The sequence below is a fragment of the Strix aluco genome, chromosome 15, assembly GCF_031877795.1.
Source record: "Strix aluco isolate bStrAlu1 chromosome 15, bStrAlu1.hap1, whole genome shotgun sequence".
NCBI lineage: Eukaryota > Metazoa > Chordata > Aves > Strigiformes > Strigidae > Strix > Strix aluco.
Genome location: NC_133945.1, coordinates 17,044,990 through 17,068,076, shown reverse-complemented (window position 1 = coordinate 17,068,076; position 23,087 = coordinate 17,044,990). Strand labels below are relative to the sequence as shown.

Genomic DNA, 23,087 nt, shown 5'->3' with positions numbered 1-23,087 from the left:
ATGCTGAAGACAGGACAACACTGCTGTAATCCCTCCATTATTTTGAAGCCATTAAGAACCTTGTAAAATGAAGTGTTGATGTAGCTGGGGTAATAAAACAGTTAATGCCTAAGCAGCACAGTTCCTATCACCTGCAGTGCATTTTTTTTTGAAAGACATCTCATAGCAAAGTAGCACAAAAGTAGCAAAGTACTTCAATTTCTCTTGTCTTGGATGGAATAGATTAAAAAAATACAAAGTATATTGACCTATTTTCCAAGATTGTTTCCTGTACTTCCTTTCAGATGCTTACTTGCTGGGTAAAAAATGTCAAGGTAGATTCACAGCTGCTAGTGAATATTTTAATAATTTGGACTTTTTTCTTTTGTTCACTGTGATTAGATGCAGAAGTTTTATGGGGTTTGGGAAACTGTTTCTGGGGAGTTGGAGGGGTTGTTTTGGATCAGTCTGCACAAACCCATCTGTGTTGTTTTCATCTCAGTGCAAACCTGAAGCTTGGACCAGAGCACATATAGAAGTAACTAATGTTAATTTCTAACATTATTTTCTCACATGGTCAAGGCACACAACCTAATCTTAAATACACAGCCGTTTCTGCAAATGATGAAAAACAAATTTTACAAGTAAACTACTTAGCAGAGTATCTGTGAATCTTGCATTACTCAGTAGCTATTCTTTTGACATCATACACTTACATGTTCAATACACTAGTATTTTTCCTCCTTACCCTGGAAGGTCTTCAACAAAGGACAAAAATAACCAGCTTGTGGTTCTAGTACAGGCAGGAAGAATTTAATTTTACCTGTTCACACAAATACTCAACTATTTCTCATCAAACATTGTGTAAATATATCCCAAGCTTAAAGAAAGGTCAGATTGCTAAATGTATCAAGCTTGCTATTACAGTACAAGAATTTGTTTTAACTTTATTTTCATGTACAGTTTCAGAATATATAGAGCATAGAAAATGGTATATTTTAAAGGCATATCAGGTAGAAAGAATATCCTAAAATATGTTTGTCCTGTTAAAACTCTAGTTCAAACTGGTTTGGCATTTGTTTTCTTGGTATGCAGAACATTCCCATCTGTTCTATGTGGCATCATGCGTATGCTGCTGTTTGTACAGCATGGTGTATGTGCTTTTCACTTTTAATTAAAGGTTTTACTGTGGAATTAAGCTGTGTGTTCATGTATATATACATCTTTACTTTAAATATTTGCTCTATAAATGACCTGAGCATTATCAAGGCAAGAAACTGAAGAAGCATCTCTTCAAGTCAGTGGCATAACAGCTGAATTTACAATTTTACAGGACTGTCTTCTAGCTTTAATCCATATTTGCTTAAGAATTTCCCTTACCATTTCATGTTTGAATAAAACTAGCACAATGCCTAGCTAATAGTCTGTCTACTTTCAACCTTACACCTGCATCTGCTTATTTAAGACAAATTATGCTTGCTAGCAAAATTCAGGTTTTGAATCTGAAACGTATTCAGCAAACTGTAGAAACACTTTTTTAAAAAGTAGGATAATAATTCTTGACGTTCAGAGCATTCCCACTAAGAAAAAAAAACCCTGACAAAATACTAGCATCATGCTAGACTTGGTGAGAATGCATTTTGCTCAGACTGATTTGAGTTTTTTACTATTATTATTAATGTGTTGTCCTGCTTACTTGTCTAATTTCTCAACAGTCTTGTTGGGCTTTCTTTGCTCCCAAAAGACAAGCAGTACATGCCAAAGCATTTTAGGACGTTCAAGGAATGGATATGGAGCTATACAAACTATTACTCATGTTGGAGACAGTTCCTATACTGTTTATTCACCTGAAGTTTTACTTTGTGAGAAATCAAGGATGAATTATCTGAAGGAATGGGTCAGACCACCAGCTGATGTATAATGCAGTAACTATCAACTTCAATAGAGCTACACTACTTTGTAATAATGAATTTGTTCTATATTAAGTGTAAGACCTCATTCAAAACCTATTTACTTTTTTATTGTCTGTATATTGGGCCAGCTGTGGTGAATATACTGAAATAAATAAATGGTTAGTGCTTTTACAAAGTCAAATCTATATTTAAGCATCAAAGCCGTGACTAACCAGAAAAAGCCACTTCATTCATTGTCCATACTGATCTCCCCACTCCAGAATCACCATCAGCCAAAGCCAGTATTACACTGCTGAGCAGTTAAGCCTGGTATTACAGTACAGATTCATCTCACAAAATTGTTGAAAAATAAAAATAACCAAGTCATTTTATCTTGAAAAACTATCCTGAAATTCATAAGCATAGTAATTGCACTCTGATTTATTTAGTAGGAGTGTTTATTTGAAGTAAAATCCACAAAGGAATTTATTTTAAAGGCCAATTTCCTAATGGGGAATGCTTTTGTAAATTATATATTAACCATGAAATCACTATATAATAAAAGCCTGGTGTAATAAACATGTTGAGTTTGGCCATAAAATCATAAATTTGGCATTGCTTGATCACTAATTTCCTTAGAAATCTGCAGATGTAGGCAAGGTAATGCTTTATTTTCCCCTTTTCTTCCTTATAGAAAGACTATGTACAATGCAAAAATAAAGGGATAGAGCACTTGAGTGGGGTATTTGTTACTGCTCAGACTATTCCAGTCCCAAGTTGTGCAGTGAATTTGCCGGTAAATTCTCCCGCCAAAAGCTCTGTATGCTTAAATTAAATGTGAAAGAGAATGATTTTCTGGAGTACAAAAAGGAGTTGTTTACTTTTGCAAAGCAAGTGGTTTTAATAAAAGCTTGATGACACTTACTGCACATTATAAATAGCAGAACACTAGTCCTCTGCCAGAACAGACGCACCGAGTGCAGCTTTGGGCTTTTATAATTGTTTGCCTTTCCACTGTGATCTGGGCCTCATCTTTTACTCCCCCTGTATTTAACCCATCCCACAGGAATACATCTGGTCCAGGAATATAGTTAGCATATTGCTTACAAATTAATTTTCACGGGCTTTATTTGTAATCTACTAAAGGCCAGGAACAAACTGTTAATGTCTAGTAAAGGGAAAACCATTTATGATGATGAAATATGTAAAAGAAACAACTTGGCTCTGTCCTGCTCAGACCCCTGACCTGTAGGTGCCAGGCATTTCCATTAAACCTGCCATTTTTTTAATTCTGTTTCATATCAAGAACACAGTACATTTTTAGAGAAACAATACCTTTACTACAAAACCATGTAAATGATTATATACAAAATGGTTACTGGAATTTGGTTTTGTACTGTAGTGACAGAAATAACTAGCTGCTGACATTTATTTACGCTTCCTTAATACTAGGTACATAACACCGCTGATCAGAGTAAAGGCAAATGCAATCCAGGCTAAGACGAAGGAATAGCCATATTGGCCTTCAGAAACTTCAATGCTATATTCATGGCTCTTGTGTAGTTCTTCATGCCTATCTGTATAAATGGAAGCTGCAATCATAACACACAGACCTGGAGGAGGAAGAAAACAGTAAAGTTTAGCATCTTAAAATATTATCAATATGTATAACAACTATTCACCACCTCTCTTTCATCAGCTGCTTCCACCAACATCCTTTTTTTTACAGACACGCATTTTCCATCCTCAAACTAAACTGGGAGCATTTCAGGACACATTTTCAGTTTCTTTGGCATGGATTAAATTTCAAGTGCTGTTATGTACTTATGTCATTTGCAGTGAACACAAAATGATTCTAAACATCTGGATAGTTTTAAAGACTAACAAAAAATTAAGGGAGTACCTGCCTGCAACAATTACAGAGTTATTTAACTTGTTCAAGAAGTTCAGAATCTCAGATTCTTTCCCTTCAAAGTTTAAATGACTTTATTCTGAGCAGTGATGTCATCCATGTTTTAACTGCCTAAATAGTACCGAATGGAGCAGTTCACAGTTTAAACAAATATGAAGAATAAGCTATGGCCTCAAGAGCCCTACAAATTTCTCATGCAGCTTATTGTTTTTGAACCATTTTCCCCCTTCGCCTTCCTACTTTCATGTAAACATCATTAAAGTCACAAGTGTTGAAAAATCACTCACATGACAGGAGCTGGATAATAGAGGTTAACACAAATCTTTCTCCTTGCTTTAGGCGGAAGAGTTGAAGAATGAAAACCAGAAATCCCACACAACAGAAAATAGTAGATAGGATCATGGTGGCCTGAACAGCCTGAATTGATTGATATTCTGCAAAAACAAAAGCAGCCTTGATTAAAAGTACAGTTTCTCTCTTTGCCTACTCCTGCAATGAGTAGAGGGGCAGAGCCATGTTCTATAAGCAGGAGTTCAGCAGATACAGCACACCAGTTGTGCATGCATTGCCTACGCTGGTTCTTCTCTGCTTCCTTGGTATTAATACAGCCAGTGGTTTAAGGACTTTCAAAAGCTTTTCATAAAACAATAAAAATACCGAAGAGACTATTCCTCCTACACCACATCCTTTGCTACCGTCAAAATACTAAGAGCACAGTGAAACTGCCAGGTGTCCCAAATGGCTGACAAGTGCAAACCCGAGCCTCTCGCCAGACCTGGAGACAGCTCTATCCAATCCCATGTAACCAGACAGGATACCCACACTGGGCACTAAAGATTCCTTTGATTCAGGTTTTTCATCCTGTCAATGTTCAACCTGTCAACAGTTACTTCCCTGTAACTAGGAGCTGAAGTAACCAATGAATTTGTAACGACGTGTAGCTGCTTTGTGTAACTTTGCTGCAACATTCAGACAAGCGAAGCTACACAGATGAGCCCCTTATGGCACCTCTCCTCTAGCATAGCTACACGGCGGTTAGTGGGTCTGTGAACAGCAGATGTACCTGAGCTACTTACAGTCTCGCTAGTTCAGGTACCTAATGTCAATGAATGTACAGTAATACAGACATCAAATGCAAATTCGTTAAATTTGTGTTAGCTTAGCTATGCCTGTGCGTAATGGATCATCTCACTGCAGCATAGATATGCCCTAAACCAGCTCGATGCTTGGAAAGCAAAGCTACTTTATGGGTACATGGCTCTTCAAATCATCTACCTCTTTAATATACACAAAGACTGAAAGTGTAGAAATAAAGTAAATGTAACAGTTGAGATTTATTTTTTGTAAAGCGCCATATTAGGCTGTGCTGTATATTAAGTCCTCTTTGTAAAACTCCAGCTTGTGTTCTGACTTTCTTCTACTTTTCCTCCCATTCCTGTACTCAGCCAGTATTTTTTGGTTCTTCTTTGAAAGTTAAAGTTCAATTCTGAGGCAAATTCTCACTTCAGCCACGCTTTCAGACTACTTCACTGTTTTTACCTGATTTAATTTTTAAAGAACTCTTCAGCACTCGTTAGTTTGTATTTACTCTCTTGCACTGGGCTTTCAAGTGCACCTGACAGTTCCTTCTGTTTTCCTCTTACATAAATTGTTAGAACAGTTTGCTTTTCTGAAGTAAGAAGCCAATATTAAAGTTTTTAGAAGACCTGAGTAGTTAGAGCATGCAGATTTTTGAATAAAGATATTACTCCTGCAAATTTCATAGCGATTTCCCCAGATCTCCTGATAAAGGATCTGAGAAATGGACACAGACACTCACCTCTGAACTGATCAGTAATAGCCATACAGGTGCTAGTATTTGTGGAACACACTCTCCAGACATCTGTAGAAAAATTATCTCCTACCCACCAGGCCTGCAAAATAAAAGGGCTCTTACAGGAAAAGAAACCAAAAAAACCCCACAAAACTCCTTAGTTGTCCAAGTATCTCCTGATCAGATACATCAGCTAGAACAAACTTCTGTTCCTTATTGATACTTAACCACTCAAACTAAATTTGAGATCTAACGTCATTTTGAAATAAGGGGTATATTATTATTCAGATGTAATTTTCATTTTAGACCAGTCCGAAGTAGAAAAGGGAATAGATAGCAATCTTAAACATCCCAAAGGACAAGGGATTTTCAACTGTTCGGGCAGAGATTTTGGATAGTCAGTGATTGCTCACTCCTTAAGACACCTGCTTTGTTCATCCAGACCCTGTTTAGTATGTAAAGCTCTTTAAAGACACAGCATTTTTTAATTCACAGGAACTAGCAGGGTACACATCTATGAAACAGAAGCCCTTTATAAATCTTCTGGTTCCTGACACTGAATTGAATTAATCCCAATTTAATGTAGCTGTGTGTCAATGTGCAGATGCAGTATGTACCTATGGCATTGGACTGGAAGTGGCCAGTGACAAATTAAGATCCTCCTGTGGTATTTCTATTTTGATGTGTTAACATTTAATGCAGAATGGTACTACAGTGCCTGAATAAGCTGAACCAAGTCCCATAGCTCCACCCTGCAAGCACGGTAGTATCTGTAAATACTCCCTGGCCAAGCATCTCATAGGGGAGAAGACTAGCTGCATAACATGGGCTTGTAACATGATGCCATACAAATATATGGCTTGTATAGTCTTGGAATCCATGTGTACCAGAAACATGCGTATTCAAGGCATTTTTGTTACAAAAAGGTATAAGGAGACCAGTGTGCCTAACAAAGTTATGTGCTTTCAATAAGCAAGTTGAAGACAACTAGAGAAGAGTAACTTCATTTTTATGAAGCAAAGAAACACCTGTGTGTTTGAGAGAAAAAGAGAAGAAATGACACTTACATTGTCAATAGTTGAGATGAACAGCAGTGCTGCTGAGGTTATGTGAAACACAATAATGAAAGCCAGAAGAATCAACATCCTTGATCTGCAGAGGCTTTAGTCAGAGATAAATCTGTTAAAAATAAGAGCGTATATGAACAGTCTTTAAAAGCTGTCAGTGGATCAACCTGTCATTACGCTACTTCACTGTGGCTGTGAGTACTCAAGGTCAGTGTGAGCGTATTTCAGAGTGAGGTGCTGTTAGAGTCAGGAACATCGTATGCAGCTTGAGTTTACAGCATGTGTTCTTTCTCCAGAGACAAAAAATTTCACTTAATCAGACTTTACATCAGCATTAACAGCTTTCTGTTTGTTATATGTGATACATAACTAGCATCACTGCTGTCAAAATGAATCACAACTTGAAAGGAAGCCAAGAGGTGCATTTTGCAACCTGCCAGTGGGGATGGCTGCAGTGAGTAAACACACAGAGAAGTTTCTTTTTGTGTGCTTCTCCAGCAAGGATATACAACTCCTCCATGCTGGCTTTTAGAGAAGTTTTAGAGAAATACTTTTCAAATTACAGCCTCATTTGCATGTGATGCTAGAATGTCCACTGGCTATAGTAAGTAAGGTCTTTTCAACAGTGCTTTCAAAGTAGGAAGAAACGCAGGTTTCAAAAGGATGCTTGTAGAACAAAATTAAGTGCATCAAGAACTACCTCCTAGATTTAGTAATAGCTATGTTGTACCTTAGGTCTCATATAGGTTGTCCTTTGTTCATATGCTTACAAGTTTTATCCATTGATGAATGACTTAGGGCTACAATTTTCTCCAATATATTGCTCTGAGTGGTAGGGTTTAATAAACCCATCAGTCATGTAATAATCCAGTTAGTTATTTTACATTCAGTCACTTAATACTCCTTCTAATCTACCCATTATCTTCATACTCTATCTAACCCATTTATTACCATTTCACATCTCAAATGAAAAAAAAAAAAAATTCTTATGTACAAATGAACCACAAATTCTATTTGAACTGGAATTCCCAGGAAATCTGTGGGCACATAACAAATAGGTTAGGGAAAACTACTGTTGCTGATACACAGAAATGTCCATGTGGCATCATGCTCAGCAGATAAAGCTGGGGGAGAAGGAGGAAGGGGGGGACGTTTGGAGTGATGGCATTTGTCTTCCCAAGTCACCGTTACGTGTGATGGAGCCCGGCTGTCCTGGGGATGGCTGAGCCCCTGCCTGCCCATGGGAAGTGGGGAATGAATTCCTTGTTTTGCTTTTGCTTTCCCTCCATGCGGGGCTTTTGCTTTACCTGTTAAACTGTCTTTATCTCAACCCATGAGTTTTCTCACTTTTACTCTTCTGATTCTCTGCCCCATCCCACCAGGGGGGAGTGAGCGAGCAACTGTGTGGGGCTTAGTTGCCGGCTGGAGTTAAACCACGACAGACACATTCTCTTATGCCAAATGATCCCATTCATGTAACACAGCCAATATCCAGAAGAAAAGGCAGTTATGATTTTTTTTTAAAACTTCTATGATTTTTTTTCAGGTCTAACCCTCTCTCTCCTACTGCCATTTATTGGAATCATGAACCACACGGAGAATTGAACCAAATAAAAGGACTACTTCAACAGCATTTTTAAAGCAGCTCCACTGGCATTCTCATCGGGCCAAAATACAACTACTCTGCAAAACTTTAGCAAAAAGGTGACAGCATATAAACACACTGAATAGAGACTAGAAGTTCCAGACTAATCCTTTACATCTACACTGTAGTATAGTGTTTCACTGCAGTACAGCGTTGTAACAAGCACAAAGCCAAACAGTATTAAAGTGCTTTTGAGAAAAGGAAAATTGGTTGGATAACCTTATATCCATATCTAATTGGAATGACTGTATGGGAAAGCTAAGTCAAATCCTAAAATAAGGAAAGCAGCTACTCAAGTTCTTATTCCTTCCCATTTTCTCATTGTTAAACTTTGCCTTTTCAGCCACAACAAAGAACAGAAGTGGTAATTTCCTCCAAAGAGCCGATTCTGCTGTATGACTCAAGATCCCCTGAATCTAGACCTGCTTCTAGAAATGTCATTGATGGCTCTCTATTGAGCCTTTCTTGAATGAAAGGGAGGAAGAAGGAAAATAAATATATTTTGTGGTTTTGTATAATGCCACATCAAAATATTTTCATTGTGAAACGTATCAGTCTTCACACAGCACTCTCCTGTTTTGTGGTTGGGTTTTTTTCTGAGTTTCATTTGCTGCACAGATGGTATCTAAGCAGACAATAATGCAACAGTCATCTGCCATATAAGGAGAGAGAATCAAATTGTACTCAGTATTATTTTAAGAATAACAATACAATTTCATCTTATTACATGAAGCATCATAAAGTAAGAGAGACAGAAAAATGTAACCTAATTAAAACCAATCTTGCAAAATCAAGACTTGCCAGCACAGAAAAATCCACTTAATCTTCAATCAAGTGAATGTTTTTGTTCTACTGCTTTCAGCCATAAACAGAAGTGTTTCAAACAGGATGGATAAACATGTATGGGTGATGAGGAGAAGATATTTTATGTTTTACCCAAATAAAGCCACGGTTGAATGAAAGAGCTTTTTGTTTTGTCTTTACAAAAAAATAAAGGACAGTAAGAGTAGTTTGATGTTTCTGTTGTGAAGAACCTTCCTAACAGCCATTTTTAGATACCTCCTCCTGTCTTGCTGGCAATGGCTCCCTTCATGAGCAGCTACAACTTCTGTGCACACTGTGCTACAACAACTATACACAGATATGGGAATCAAATACACTGGGGGAAAGGAGGAAGACAGACCAATTCCTCGTAATTAATACCAGGAAAAGACAACAGGAACTTGCTACCCAATCTGTCATGCCTGAGCAGGGATCCCAGAAGTGCACAGAAAGATCTGTGGACTTCAATCACTCCTAGCAACTTTCTCTTCCCATGGAGACGAAGGATTGTCTCTGGTTCATCACAGCCTGCCCAAGGAGTAATGAGGGGATGAGGGTCTTCCAGCTAAACTCTACATAGTCTGTGCGCAGGAAGCAAAGAGCAGCTCCCTTCTAAGATGCAGCTAGCAATGACGCAGAAGCTCCTACAGTATCTGCGTCCCTCTCAAGGCATAAATTCTGGACTTCATCTCTCAGGGGGGACTATTAGCAATCAGTCCTCCCCCACTCCAGACAATGCTGGAATTTAAAAGTTTGTTTTGGAGACTCAAGATCCTTCCACTCCCTCAGCAAGAAGTTCTTCCTTCCCCAATCCTCTGAGGACAGCCTGCCTGGGTAGCTCTCCTAGCAGCACGCAGCTCCTTTCCTCTCTCTGTGAGGAAGGGAAGGACACAGTTATGGTTTCACGTGGAGAATTTCTGAGAAGGCTGTTTGCATTAACATTCAGAATTCTTACTTTAATAATTTATTACTAACCAAGCACTTTGGTAACATCCTATACTGCATACTAGCTGTAGTCCTCTTGGTTTCTTATTCACCATTTCTCAAGGGCTCTCTTCAGGTTTACAATTGTTCCCAGTTCTTTTAGCAGCAGCTGAAACCCCTGTGGAAGCTTGCCAAACCAACAGCATGCCACCTGGCAGTGGCTTTGGCCTCGCTCTTTCAAAATGGAGGGTACCTGCAAGAACAAATAAGCTAGCACTACTGTTTAACCTGGCTGAGCTATTCTGCTCAACAGAACAACCAGCAATCCGGGTTAGATGAAAATCCTATCATCTCTTACATTTAATTTATGCAGCCACAAGAAAATATTGCTTAAAAGGGTTTGTCAATAAGAACAGAAAATAAATTTTAAAATCACATAAATTTGGGAATCTAGTACTTTGTACTATTGCACTGAACACAAATCTGCAAACAATTATATTAAGAAGATGCACAGAAATGACCAGGCTCTTCAAGTAAAACTTTGGTATCATTGTGCGATGTGACAGGGATTCTGGAGTCTCTTCTTCCATTGCTGTTTTGCAGCTTTGGAAGCACTGCGCTATTATCAGGGCTAACACATGCCGCCAGGAAAAGGTTTCTTGCTCTTACAGGAATGTTGCTCTTAAATGAACCATTTCTCAACTCTTCTGTTTTAGTCTCTTGATTATAGGTAAGAATTTTTTTTTTTTATTGATCAAAAAAAGTTTCCTGGGCAGAGTAATTTTTTACTTTCGATCATTTGAAGTAATATGCGCTATGCTCCCAAGTCAAGGTGTTTATGATTTTTAAGTACACTGCCTTTAGACATGGATGAATACTGGGATGATGCAACTAATATTGTTCACGATTCCCCAAAATGGTTTGAATTCTGTAATAGTTTTTACACATACACACACACACAGAAGAGAAGTTTTTTGGACACATTATAGTTGTCTTTTCATAGAAATGATGGAGCCACTCTTCTCAGAAGTAAATGATGAAAAGACTAGAGGCAACAGTAACAAGTTGCAACAAGGAATAAAACGTATTAATTGCATTCAGTGGATATGATTAAGGTCTGGAACATGGCCCAAGAGGCTGTGGGATCTCCATAACTGTGGACATCTTCACAACTTGACTGAAGCAAGGCCCAGAGCATCCTGACCTAACTCCCTGCTTGGAGCAGGAGTCTGGACATGACACCTCCAGAGGCCCCTTCCAGCTCTGTTCTCCTCCTCCTCTCAATCCGTAGCTACTTCAGGAACCTCCCTGTACTAATCTCCAGCAAAGCTCTGACAAAAAGAGAAAAAATTTTACTCAGCTCATCACATGTGACATTAAAAACAGATTTTGGGGTTATAGTAAGAATGATATTGGATGTCAACATGACTTCTTCAATTGCAAGACTCAGCATTTAATACCAATTTACAAAGTATGTTGTAAGGCAGGAATGTACAGGTACAGCTAAGTTAGAAGTGCAGACTGCCACTGAATCAAGAAAGAGTAAGTTATGAGAATCCTACTGAACACATCCAGATTTGCTGTGGTAATAAGGTTTCCCACAAATGCTGTTAAGCTGCAGGATACTTACACAAAACACATTGAAAACAGAAGGCCAGTTACATTAACAACAAAGATTTTTTCAATTAGTGCAGAAAAAGTGTTTCTGTGTGATGCTCCAGTGCTACCTTATTTTGCACAGGGAGGATAAATACAGCAGTCACACTGATCTTTTCAGTAATGCAGACTATTGGAAGCAGTAATTTGCACTTCCGTTATGAAAGCCTGATGTGCTCTCATAGGTGAGAGAGGTGGCTACCTCTCAGAGGTGGCTAAGAAGAGCCTCTGCTATAATCTTCTAGACATGCAGAGGCAAGTACCTTTCTACAAGATAAAACAGTACAACAATCACAGAACTGCAAAGTAAAAAAAGGTATCCAGCCCAGGGTTCCCAACATTTCTCTACTGTAGTAAGCAAACACAGTACAAAACTGGATTGCCTCCCTATGTCAGACTTCACACCCCTTGCAAAAAAAGCCTCAGTTTATCTTTACGATAAAGTTTATCTTTAATGTCCAGCAGTACAAAGAAACATGCCTATTTGATTTTTTTCTGCTGTTTAGTACAGCAAGCAAGCAAAAAGGAAAAGTCTGTCTTTGACAGCTCTTAGCAGAAGGTTTATCATCACTTTCCAGTCCAGATGCCATCAACCCATGCTTTCATTTCTTCCCATGCAGTTAAATTCTGCTGCCAGGCTATTTCTCATGTTTGTGCATACTTGATTTTTGCAACTAGAGAAACATGTACATAGTACAGTATGTTTATCCTGTGCTCATTTGCACTGAGAAGGCTTAAGCTTATCCTATAACATTGTTTGCTGCCCTCACTTCCTAAGATCGAGTCAGTTTTTTGATTCATCTTCATCTGAGTCCATGTATGAACAAGATCTCAACACAAGACAATCTGGGTTTATACTCCTAGAAACATGGTCAAAACACTGCAGAACAGCTCTTGCTCCGCACAGACCAAGGCTGGAGGTGTGCAGACTGCTTGTCACCCACATACAGTGTGCTGAAAAGACACACCCAAAAGAAGAGGTAGAGGATCCTGCTGAACAAGTTACCATACCTGCAGCTTTCTGCACAGATTTTTCATTGCAACTAGAACAGCAGGTCTTTGGGCCATCCATAAGCACTCGATTCAGCTGAACTTTCTTGAGGTCACTGGTGTAAAACTAAAACAAAGCAAGCCTTCTTAATTATCAATTCTTCTGCCCCTCAGTACTATAATTAAGTCTGTATATGTGAAATTAGAAGAAAAAGCTTGTATACTGGTGGCATGAGAAGTCTATCATCTTGTGATGCATCATAAAGATGTTTGGATTTACATGATAATCACTTCGTTTTGCTCAGTGTTCCTGTGCCACATCTCATGGTGTCTCGTGATAGAGAACTCGGGAGTTGGCTCATGTTTTGCCTGTACGACTGTCTCTAAACTTGCATAAATCTCCCTGGTTTATAAGGAACAGAGTGATACTGTTAACATTTTTCTTTCTTTTACCAAATATGAAGCGTTCTGTTTTTCTTGTGTGATTCTCAGAACCAGAACCCTTTTGGTTCAGACCAAAAAAGTTCAGACAACAGAGTTCCTCACAAACTAGCAAAAGCTTTGAGGATTACAACAATCCTCTAACGCCTAGCTATCAAACAACATAAAGGACAAGAAAATCAGGAAATTTAACACCAAGGGAATTGTTATACTAGTTGAAACAAATTACTCCGATTTCATTATTCCTTCTGCCTGAGTTAATTTAACAGTTGGGAACACCAGCATTACAAGATACAATTTACTGAGTGATATTCCTTAAAACAAGGCAGGTAATATCCAAACTCATACTTTCTTTCTACACTTTGCCCTTTCGATTTTCTCCAAGCTGACTATTGCTCCGACCCTATTCACGGTCTGTGGTATCTGTACATTAACCCATTACTGGAGTAATTTCCACCGGATCACCTGTCTGTCATTTTTTGTTGCCGCAGGGTTACCCTGGCCACACGCCCGAGCTGCACGGCTGGCCTGACACAGGTGCCCAGCGCAGCAGCCCCTCCTCACTGTCCTCAGCACTCCTGCGCACCCCTGGGTGCTGCCGTGCACACGGCCCAGCTGTGACACACCTGGACCCTTTCCATGTCAGCTACAGAAGAATCCTTCCATCATACAAGGAGACGTCTGGAAAGGATAAGCACATCCCTGCACCTTTCTTATTTTTTCCTGTGTCATCAATGCCTATTGGAAAAGAAAAGAAAATACAACTAAAGCAATCTAGTTTTATTTTAGATGATGACTCGGGAGCCTTACTTTAAGGAACCAGCCTTTAAACATTTCATAGGGCAGGAGTGCTAATCTTGAAGCTAACATTGCATGTAGATTTATAAACAGCATGCAAAGGTTTTGCTGCCAGTAATCCCTGAGAAACGTATTGATAGTTCTCTGGTGCATGAAGTGAGCTGCTACTGTTAGAGCTCACAGGTGTACAAACTACACAGAAAATTGTTTTTCTCTTTTATTAAAGTCTTATAAATAAGTGTAATTCAGTAATTAAAAATATCGGTCTACCAACAGATGTGGAAGTCTCTGTGCTCACATATTCTGTTCTTAGGGAATCAAATATATTGTAGAACTGGACCCTAGCTGACTTCATGTTCAGGTGTAGATTCAAATTCTGACGTGTTTTCATGCTCAGGTATTACAAATCTAACAGTCAATACAGAAACAGCATGTTGTCTTTCAACCAGGGAGCTCTTCAGCCAGGTAGCAAACCTCTAAGAAGTGCTGGTTGGCTCTGACTAGACCTCTACAATATTGAATGGGAACCTGGGAGGGAAGTGCAAAATACGAGTAAGTCTACACAGCAGACGGGCTCCCACCAGGTATTTTCCTGGTATGAAGCAAAGCATGAAGAACAATGTACGCTCTTCAAGAAATAAAATGTCAGGCCCCTGCTTCACACTGGACTTGGAATCAAGAGGGCTAAGTCTCCTGTCAGCCCCTAGACAACACAAACACCATCAGCTCTTTTTGCTTACGAGCAACTGGTTAATTGAGAACACACTCAAGCCTGTAGCTCTTTGTGCTACCTATTTTATGTGGAAGGAAGAGAGCTTCTCACTTACACTTCCAGCTGCTTTTCAAAGTCCTTCATCACAAAATAAGGAAATCAGAAGGAAATGAAACAATGTTCCTTGCACACAATCACTGTATGTAAGCAAAAAAAATCAATACAGCAAAAATTAATTCACAGTATTTTCTAGAGCTCTACTTGAATTACAACATTTATGCTTTCTTAAGTCAATGGCAGAAAATGAAAGCAGGGTCATTCTGCCAGATCTAGATTTGCTGGTGCCCTTGCAGCAGGCTGTGTTAAGACCCAGCACAATTAAAGCAGTCGGCCTGTTGTATTTTGATAATGAAGTACAGGGGCTTGGAGACAAACTGGCAAGATATGATATGACCTAGTTTTTATCCAGCTTCTTTCAGAAAATCTTGCCTTGCAATCAAAGCCATGAGGTCTGCTTTTTATGTGTACCAAGACTAATATAGATGTGCACCTATAGCTTAATAAAGCCTTTTGTTATTATGGCAGTTGGGTTTTGTCCATCCTATTGGCACTGTGTGGGACTGCCAGAACAACAGTAAACTTACAGTGAATAAGCTCATGTTCTTGGCCTACCTATCAGCTATGTGTGAGGGGATACTGAAGCACCCTTTCAGCTCTTTCTGAATCCATTTCATAAACACTAAATGTTAGTGTTTATGAACAGAAACCCTACCTAGTTACCAGAAGTAGAACAGATCATGCTTACAGTTAGGCCTGGCAGATCTTCCCTGGACTTCCTCCATTCCTCCTCACCCTGTCCTCCTCATTAGATCTATGCTATTAAGCCAGAACTCCAAATTTTGGGAAATTATAACCCTCCTATCCCATACACTTCCAAAGAAAAACAAGAAAAAAACTGCAGCAAAAATGCGAAGGACTAACTTTGAGTTCTGAGACCCAAAGAAGCTGATGTTTCTAGTTACTTAGGAATGCTTTTAATAACGTTTTGACCTAGGGATGCCAGCATTGCTGCCACTTCTGTAACTGTCAGTCATTGATTTGCGAACAAGTTTGGACTGGGTTTAGACTTGCCCTAGCACTCCTTTCACTATGGCCCTACTGTGTGCATTGCAGAGGGAAGTCACTCTGCCGTGAAGCCTTTGTGGGCAGCCTGAGCAGAAGAAAACAGGCAGGACCTATGGGAAAACACAATGCCCTGTCGCAGGGTAGGGAAATGGCACTTATGGGGAAAGAGAGCCTTGTGACATCTCACCTGAAAATCCTAAAAAAACAGCTTCAAGCTTAAAAGATTCAAGACATATGTATCCAAATACTCCAGCAAAACAAACAGAAATCTAACTGCCACTATATGCTGAGAAGACAATTTAGCAGGTACAACAGGTTGACAGACCCTTGATTACAGGCATATTTGAATAATAGTCTTTAAGCCTTCATCTTTTCAAAACTGCTCTTTAGAGGTTTTGGTGTGTTCAGCAGAAAGGCAATGTTTGTCCTCCTCTAGCAGCACAAACCAGCATCTTCCTCAGAAGTAATTATATAGTCTTCTTTTTCCCTAAAGCACTTTTTTCTTGTAACTGCACTCTTACACTAGATAATCATAAACTCACATTTAACCTGTTGTATGTCTGCTTCTAAATCCCAACACAACCCACAGCAGTGTAAGGTAGGCTGCTTTATTACTAAATAACACCTGAAGTGGTTACAATTCATCTCTAATTCTCATCACAGTCATTGCTTATGCCCTCCACCGTCTGCTCATCCACCTTCAGTTTATGCTGAGAGTCACATGGCTTTGCAAAAATGCTAATGAAAACTGGTCTTCAATGAACGATACCTCGTGGAGTCAATCTGTTCAAGAGATCAGTTCTCAAAGGGCACATACTGTTTGAGAAAACCCAGCAGTAATTTGAAAGAAGGAACTGCTTGTATACTGTAGTTTCTGGTTTCTTACAAAACATAAATGTATTCTCTCAGCTTTCACAGAAGCATCTGCAAAACATGTGACAAAATGTTTGTAACTTGACTTATGTATGGGTAGAGTTTAACTGTATGCTTAGAAATTGAAAAAAAGCAAACATCATTTCAGGTGTTCAATGCATCCTCTCTGTTCAGCCAGTCTGCTTTAAGTTGCACACCAGATACCACTTCAGTATAAACAAAGTTGTGGTATATATTAAAACCTTCTTAACAGTCAAGATGGTCTGAAGGTACTAAAAGCTTGTTTTCCTAAGCCAAACAAGACAAGAACTTCTCGTTCTGACTTGTTTGTTTTCAAAGATGAAGACAGACTGGGGATATACTTGCTTGCAGGTCAAGGCAAACACATGGAAGGAAAAAGAATTGTTTAACCTAAAGATGAAGATAAATGGCTATAAATCAGGTGTGAGCACATTTAGGATGGAAATTATAACTCTCAGAGCTGTCAGGTTCTGGAACAACTTTACAACCACCACAGCACGGGAAAAAAGCCCCACTTCCACAAAAAGGGATTATGTGATCCCGTGAGTGTGCTAGCAGGGCAACAGACCTGGTGACCCAAGAGGTCCCTCCAGTTCTGCCCTCCTGTGAAGGCTGTCCCAACAGTTTCTTTGAGGTCTCTGTATGTTTTGCAACATGCTTTTGCGTGACACGCATGCCCTTGGCACTCTGCTGAATTCTCTCCTGTCTTTCAAAGACTTCAGGTAACACAGGGAGCAGTGCCGACTGCTGATCTGTACAGTTGAGAAATGCAAGTAGTGATCATGGGACTGACGACACACAATCAGCTTTAAGGGAGGATTCATTTCTCAGGTGGGCGGTAAAGCTACAAAGAGTGAGCGAGGCCTGTCCCCTTTTCTGAGGGTGACTGAAGGGCCACCGTTGCCTCCCAACGCAGTGGTCAGGAACCACAGAGCTCTCTGCAGCCCGCTGGCACAGCCCTGCCTCTGCCTCAGGGAATGAGAGAGCTGTTTCATGGAGCTGGGACAATGACGTGGGGGTGTACCAATAAGCTATTCAAGCTATGAGAAGCCTCCTGGGAACCTGCTTCTGAAGCAAATAACTGAACTGAGGTGTGGCCTGGCCTCACCCCTGCTCAGTCACTGTGTGGCCACATTTTGGTGTCAAGGTTGTCCCTGTTCAATACCTCGGCAGGGCAGGGAGGGACAGGCCAAGTATAATACCAGACCTTTTCATCAGGTTGATCCAAAGAAAGCAAAATAAAAAGCACACCTGCAGCATTAACTCTACATATTATTATAATTCTGAGAGCAAATCTCAGACCCCGAGCTCTACTGACTACAGACTGCTGCTTAACCAGAGTTTATTTCAAATATAACAGAACAGCTTGAGTAATTTATGTTGTTCCACCTAATTAACCAACAAACAAAGGCAGAAGAGGTCTGTCTTTCCAGATTGAAAGCAATGCGTTTAATTCAGTAGAAATGAAAGCTGATATTAACTTTGGCAGATGCTCTATAGAAATTGCTAGCAATTAAATCTGTTACATTCACTGTTGTAAAATTTTCAAACTGCTTGTTTTGATTTGGCTTTGACTAGCTCTGTATTGAGAAATTTTGGTTTTAGTTATTTCAGACTTTAAACATCATCTATCAAATGTGAAAAAAACCTCTCTACTGACAGTACAACAGTTGGCTATAAAATAAGAAGAGCAGACTTTTCCACAACTACTACTGTTTTGTTTCATAGCAATACTGTAGCATATGATTGGATTTAATACTCAGCCTACCTTCAGAATGTCATTTTTACACGCTAACCTGTAATTAGTGCAATGTAAAACTTAAAGGTTGCCACGTGAACTTTACCAGTTCAGGTAGGATTTCTAACACTTGTTTCACTGCACAGTTGAGCACACCAGTTGCGCTGCTCTTCCACACTCCGGACACTCTATGGAAACTACCCTGCGGCTCCACCTCGCCCAGGCTGGCTGCCCAAACAGTGCTTGGTCCCTGCAGAGCCACAGCTCTTCGTCGCTGCCACAGTGCCAGGTAAAGGCCCCGTCAGACCTGCCGGCACGTGATAAATGGACAGGCTCAGCCAGCTCTCTTCAGCTCTGTATTAGACTCTTCTTGCAGTCCCTAGACTTTGGTTTGTTTCTGTGTTTGAATTAAGTGGCGGGTTTGTTGCTTCTGCGGATTGAGAACTGTCAGCCTTAGAGACCAGAAGAGTCTGCAGACTGACTGCAGAGAACACCATCAGCACATGCATCTCCACACGGAGATCTGGGGACTCTGGAAGGTCTTTCTGCCTGGAAGAAGGCCCTAATTTTCATGTATTTCAGGACACTTAACACCTGCATTAAAAACCTGAGGGAGTATTCATGCTGCCTACCTTGGATGTTTGCGGCCTGTGCCATTCCACACACAGTGTGGTGTTTAAGAATCAGTGAAGTAAACCATAAATATATATCCTATAGCCATCTCTAAGGGGTGTTTGAGTCAGTCCACTTTCTGCCCCACCTACAGACTCCTGTGAACATCTCTACACAGCCAGAGGGTTGTATTTTAAGGTCACACCCAAATTATGAGGCTTCACCTGGCATGCACATACCATCACTAAACCTGCCCATGAAACTTCATAGGCAAAATAAAAAGGCGTAATTACATTTTCCCCATTCAGTGAAGAAATAATAACTCCTTTGATGGATGAATTCAGGCCATCAGGCTTTCTCTTGAATCCCACCCAGCAAGATTTATTTTCTAAAATCTAAAAATTAAGATGCTTATCTTCCTAAGCATCACCTGACATATTGAGATGTGGTTTAAAAAATTACCTTCTCTCTAAAATAGTAAAGCTTTCAACAAAAATAGCAAAGACTGAGAACCCACCACAAGGATCACTGGTTTGCTTTGAGCATCCAAAAAACAAACCCTAACAAAAGCTGAACAGCTCCATGAATGGAATTCCTTAGTGCTGTGCTTATGCTTCCCCTGCTTTCCCTCTGAGACCAACCTGATTTCAATAAAAGCTGTGCATTCCTTTCTACTTTCAAATTTGGCTGTGCTGAAGCATCGCATGGATTTTATAAAAGTGTTTGGTGCACTTCAGAGTAAATCTCTTTCTTATTAGTTCCTGTATAACATAGTGCCTCATTCTGCTGGGTCTTCTTCCAACAGGAACATGGCAGTAGGATGTGGAAAGTACATCTTCTGCCAGCAAGAAATATAAAAGATCTTGTCCCCAGAGACCTACTTATCTCTTTAATTAAACACATTCTTGTACTGATTTATGTGGTGGTGTCATGTCTTACATGATGCTCAAGACACAAATAGAACATGAAATGTAAGTGAAAAACCAAAATATACCCAAACCACTAAGGTGAAAAGGGAAGAGTCTCCTTGTGCTGCCATCCATCTCATTTTTAAATGGACAGGGAAACAGCATTATGAAAGCAGACGGACTACGACTAATACACTTAGCAGAAGCAGGGGAAAGTCTTGCTCTAAATATCCATATGGCACTCATCAGTAAAACATTCTTCTAATCATTGTAGGAATGCCAACATGGGAAACAACCTTGAGACAAACAAGGCAACAAAAGAAAAACCATGGCAATGGAAGTAAGAGAAAGATACAAGGCAACTGTGGAGCGAGAGATGCTAATAAATCAAAGAGTGAGGAGTGCAGTAACTGAAAGTGGGTATAAGATGAAGGTAGAGATGTTCATTTCTTTTAAGCAATGTTGGCCAGAAACAATAACTACAGCATCTAAGAACTGACCCAGAACCCTTGTCTAAGCGAATGACGTTGCAGCAGCCTTCAGTCTTGACCTGCTCAGTCTGTCAAACAACTTCCTTTATTAACAAGATTTTAAATCTGTGTAAGCAAATAGAACACACTGTTTTCCCTCACTGGCAGATCCACAGCATAATCAACACTGTTTGGGTGCTTATGACAGAAGTCTTTCCAGAGACCACAAATAAAGGATACAACACCAGTAGTGTCTTGTCTACTGATACTATGTTGTTTTTATTTTAAATTATATTAACAGAGCATTTTCCTTCCCAAATAAGCATACTAACAAGAAACTGATCATCTCCTAAGAGTTTTCATGGTATTACTGCATTTCACCTTGAGATAATGTTGATGGCTATCACCAGAATCATTCCTGGTTTCCTGGCTGGGCAGAGAGCTGACCTGGTAACTCAGCCATGCACCTGACACGATAAAATCTGTACACATCTTTATTCAGCACGGAGGATGAATCCTCCCCCGGGTATCCCAACAGTCTACTCTCCAAGTTCACAAAGGGATGCAGAGGACAGCAAGAGTTCTTGCTTTCTGTGTTTTTGAAAAAAAGGTGAAGTCCTTACATCTCACACTGAATAAACTCCCATCAGCTTCTGGTGAACATCTTCCACATACTTTTGTTTCCACTCCCACTTTGATTTTACTAGCTGTGGTAGGTACCTATACCCCAGCTGCATTCCTTAGCATGGCATTTAATTTGTCACATGCTCTCTTACTTAAAAGTAGCTGGACTCTCCAGTAAACTGCAATTCAGGTTTCCTCCCTCACTGAGCTCAGGCCCACTATTTCCCCACCACTCGTGTGGGTTCCTGCCTGTCCGTGTCTGCAGCCACCTGCCATCTCAGTCCTGGCAGCCCAGCCTTGCAGCTCTTTTCCTCAACTACCCGACCCTGCCTGGTCAGCAAAGCCGTCAAAATCGACATCAGAGAGCAAGTCTGGATGGAAGAGTCATTACAGAATATTTTATTTGACTGAAAAAACATCTGCTCAGGCAGGCAAGAAAGCTTATTTTACATAGTTAACATACCAGCACTGTATGTACAGAGTCTGAAAGTGAAGAGAAAGTGGTACTTTTTCTTTTTTGATGGAGATTAGCCAACCACAGCTGTTTACTTCCAAAGTTCCTAAAGAAAACTCTAAGGCATTTTACAGCTATTCGGTGGGTTTCTTCTCAGAAGATACTTCTAAGATGCTCAATTGCAATAATTACCAATCATTTACATATTATTCCCAGGTGCTGGGGAAAAAAAAGACCTTCCTGCACCATGTGAACAAATTAACAGAGAGGCCAAACTGCAGGTTTCTTGGAGGCAGCATTCTGTGAGTAGAGCAAGCCCTGGGTATGTCTGCTGAGGAGAGGACAGCAGCACACTAATCTCCCTAGAGATGTCCAAACAAGGAGCTGACCTCTAAAATTCAATACTCAATATTACAAGCAACCCGTGTTACTGAAAGCTGCCTGTCTGGTATCTGGCACGTAACCTCCCGCGTTTAAGTTGGATATAACAAACAGAAAAAACCCACCAGTGAGAAAGACAGACTGGCTTATTAATACTGTAGTTCGACTCAAGTGGAAAAACGTTTAACGCTGGCAAGAACTCATAAACCGAAATCTGCACTGAATTACATACAAGTGTGTTTTCCTTCCACTGGGGGGGGTCAGCTGCCAAAAGCAACGAAACGTTATTGTACTATACGCAAACTCCACTTAGAGTACATTAAAAAAAAAAAGGCACTATCCTGTGGAGACAGCGAACTTTCTGCTGGTTTGGCCCAGCCTCTGAGTCACTTGCGACGAGCCCGGTTTTCCCGCCCCGTCCCGCTCCCCCACTGCCCAGCCGACTGCGCGGGCCCCACCGACGGAGCGCCCCGGGCCGGGGGAGCGGGGCCGGGGCTGGCCCGGGGGGGGCGGCAGCACTCCCCGGCCGGCGTTAGAGCCGGCCCGCCAGCCCCGAGAGACGGCTCGGCACAGCGGCCGCCAACGTGCCGGAATAAAGTTTGTTTCGTAGTAAACTTGATTTTACCCCCCCCCCCCCCCCCCCGCATTTTTTTGGCGGTTTCCTCCTCCCCTCGCTGGCAAAGCCACCCCTCCCCGCGGCGGCCCGGCCCCGCGCCCCCCGCCCGGCCGAGGCTACTCACGGGCGCGGGGCCGGCAGGCAGCGCTCCGCGCGGGCTGCGACCGTCTGGCGGCGGCGGCTGCCTCCCGCCCGCCCTCCTGCAGAAATGATGTCAGAAGCGAACGGGGTGTGGAAAGAAAATAATGTTCAAAAGTGCCCCTCAGCCGCCTGCGAAGGCAGAGGTGTGCGCGGGTGAGTGTGTGTGTGTGAGCGAGCGAGAGTGCGCGGGGAGGGAGGGGGAGAGGGATGGGCCGAGCACGGGAGAAACTTTTCCCCGCCCGTTCCCCCTCGGCGGCGGGCGGGCATCCAGGCGCGCCGCCGCCCGGCCCTCCCCGGGGGCGCTCGGCCCGCCGCGCCCTGCGGCCGGGGCCGGTCCCGGGAGCGAGCGCTGCCCCGGCGGCGCCCCCGGGTCGCGGCGCCTGGGCAGGGCGGGCCGAGCCCCGGCCGCACGGGATGCCCCCGGGCGGCCCCCGCCCTCCGTCTCGGCGGCGTTGGCTGAGGCGGCAGCGGGC

At 41.3% G+C, this 23,087-nt stretch overlaps 1 protein-coding gene across 3 annotated transcripts; it reads right to left on the bottom strand.

Moving 5' to 3' along the window:
* Positions 1–900: 900 nt before the first annotated feature.
* EMP2 (epithelial membrane protein 2) lies at positions 901–22,817 on the bottom strand. 3 transcript variants are annotated; one of them, XM_074841270.1, is made up of 5 exons: positions 22,598–22,817; positions 6,664–6,775; positions 5,603–5,696; positions 4,071–4,217; positions 901–3,484 (listed from the first exon to the last, which is right to left on the bottom strand). In XM_074841270.1, exons 2-5 carry the CDS (start codon positions 6,739–6,741, stop codon positions 3,300–3,302), a joined length of 504 nt encoding a protein of 167 aa, XP_074697371.1. In that variant the 5' UTR covers positions 6,742–6,775; positions 22,598–22,817; the 3' UTR covers positions 901–3,299. The 3 variants fall into 3 exon arrangements, with proteins under 3 accessions (XP_074697371.1, XP_074697373.1, XP_074697372.1); XM_074841272.1 differs by lacking the exon at positions 22,598–22,817 and adding an exon at positions 14,767–14,785; XM_074841271.1 differs by lacking the exon at positions 22,598–22,817 and adding an exon at positions 10,106–10,124.
* Between the last annotated feature and the right edge of the window lie 270 nt (positions 22,818–23,087).